At 50.8% G+C, this 1,942-nt stretch overlaps 1 protein-coding gene across 1 annotated transcript in view; it reads left to right on the forward strand.

The window, feature by feature from the left end:
* Positions 1 to 641, forward strand: part of LOC122168109 (ADP-ribosylation factor 5) — a 5,188-nt gene extending 4,547 nt beyond the window's left edge. The window contains exons 5-6 of the mRNA XM_042833169.1: positions 474 to 520; positions 624 to 641. Coding sequence (XP_042689103.1) covers positions 474 to 479 — 6 coding nt within the window. The 3' untranslated portion in view covers positions 480 to 520; positions 624 to 641. The remainder of the gene's footprint in view (positions 1 to 473; positions 521 to 623) is intronic.
* Positions 642 to 1,942: the final 1,301 nt, after the last annotated feature.

Below are 1,942 nucleotides of genomic sequence, written 5' to 3' on the forward strand. Positions count from 1 at the left end.
ACCATTCTGTTACTCCATGAAGGTCCCAACGCAACCCAAATGATTCTATGCTCCTATGAAGCTCCCCTCCAACCCCAATGATTCAATGATCCTGTGAAGGTCCCTTGCAACCCAAACCATTCTAATACTCCGTGAAAAGTCCCTTCCAACTCAACCCAAATGATTCTGTGATCCTATGAAGTTCCCTTCTGACCCTGTGAAGATCCCTACCAACCCAAGGCATTCTGTGACTCCATGAAGCTCCCCTCCAACCCAAATGATTCTGTGATCCTATGTAGTTCCCTTCCAACCCTGTGAAGATCCCTACCAACCCAAGGTATTTTGTGATCCCATGAAGCTCCCCTCCAACCGTAATGATTCAATGATCCTATGAAGGTTCCCCTCCAACCCAAACCACACTATTAGGGTTGGAGCGTGGGGCTCCTGGGCCGCTCCTTATTTGTGGGCTCAAGATGATCGACTCACCCTCACAGCACTGAACAACATCAGCCCCGAGCCGAGGAGGATTCCGGGAGGCGAGGTGGGTTGCAGAGCTGCATCCTGCAGCTCACCAGTCCCTGCCCCCATAGCTGCAGGAGGACGAGCTGCGTGACGCCGTGCTGCTGGTGTTTGCCAACAAGCAGGACATGCCCAACGCCATGGCGGTGAGCGAGCTGACCGACAAGCTGGGGCTGCAGGCGCTGCGCAGCCGGACCGTGAGTGCTGTGGGTGGGAGGTGGTGGGGGGGCCTGGGTGGGTGTGAAGGGAAAAGCAAGGAGCTCCCGGAAGCAGATGGGTGGGAGGATGCTTGCAGCTCACGCCGTAGGTCGCTCCGGAAGTAATGCCTCCTGGTTATTTCCGTGGAAGCTGCGAGAGGAGCGCGGTAGCACTGTTTGGTAGAGCAAGTGCTCAGCTACAGAACCAAGTTTTCAGCAGTCATTTCCATTTCACCAGTGGTGACCAAGAGCCTGTGTGCTGTGCTCGTGCAAGTCTACACCAGCTGAGGTGACTGGCTGTTACACAGAGGCTGTGACCACATCACTGTTAGATCGGAAAGGCTCTGAGTACCTGATGTAGTTGTAGGTGCTGCTGTTCATTGCGAGATGTGGGACCAGATGGCCTCTGAAGGTCCCTTCCAACTCAACCCATTCCATGATCCTAAGAAGGTCCCATCCAACCCAAATGGTTCTGTGATCCTATGAAAGTCCCTTCCAACTCAACCCATTCCATGATCCTAAGAAGGTCCCATCCAACCCAAATGGTTCTGTGATCCTATGAAAGTCCCTTCCAACTCAACCCATTCCATGATCCTATGGAGGTTCCTTCCAACTCAACCCATTCTCTTATCTTATGAAAGTCCCTTCCAACTCAGCCCATTTCATGATCCAATGAAGATCCCATCCAACCCAGATGGTTCTGTGATGCTATGAAGGTCCTTTCCAACTCAACCCATTCCATGATCCTATTAAGGTCTCATCCAACCCGAATGATTCTGTGATCCTGTGAAGGTCCTTTCCAACCCAAACCATACTGTTATTCTATCAAGGTCCCTTCCAACTCAACACATTCCATGATCCTACGAAAGTCCCCTCCAATTCAGCCCATTCCATGCCCCTATGAAGGTCCCATCCAACCCAAATGGTTCTGTGATCCTATGAAGATCCTTTCCGACTTAATCTATTCCATGATCCTATGAAAGTCCCCTCCAACTCAACCCATTTCATGATCCTATGAAGGTCCCATCCAACCCAAATGATTCTGTGATCCTGTGAAGGTTCTTTAACCCAAACCATATTGTTATTCTATGAAGATCCCTTCCAACTCAACCCATTCCATGATCCCATGAAGCTCCCATCCAACCCAAATGATTCTGTGATCCTATGAAGGTCCCTTCCAACTCAACCTGTTCTGTGATCCTATGAAGGTCAGGACAGCACCCTCTAACCCCGTGGCCCCTCCAAAA

Source organism: Centrocercus urophasianus, unplaced genomic scaffold, assembly GCF_019232065.1.
Source record: "Centrocercus urophasianus isolate 14NV4802_14NV808 unplaced genomic scaffold, USGS_Curo_1.0 seq_405, whole genome shotgun sequence".
NCBI classification, from domain to species: Eukaryota; Metazoa; Chordata; class Aves; order Galliformes; family Phasianidae; genus Centrocercus; species Centrocercus urophasianus.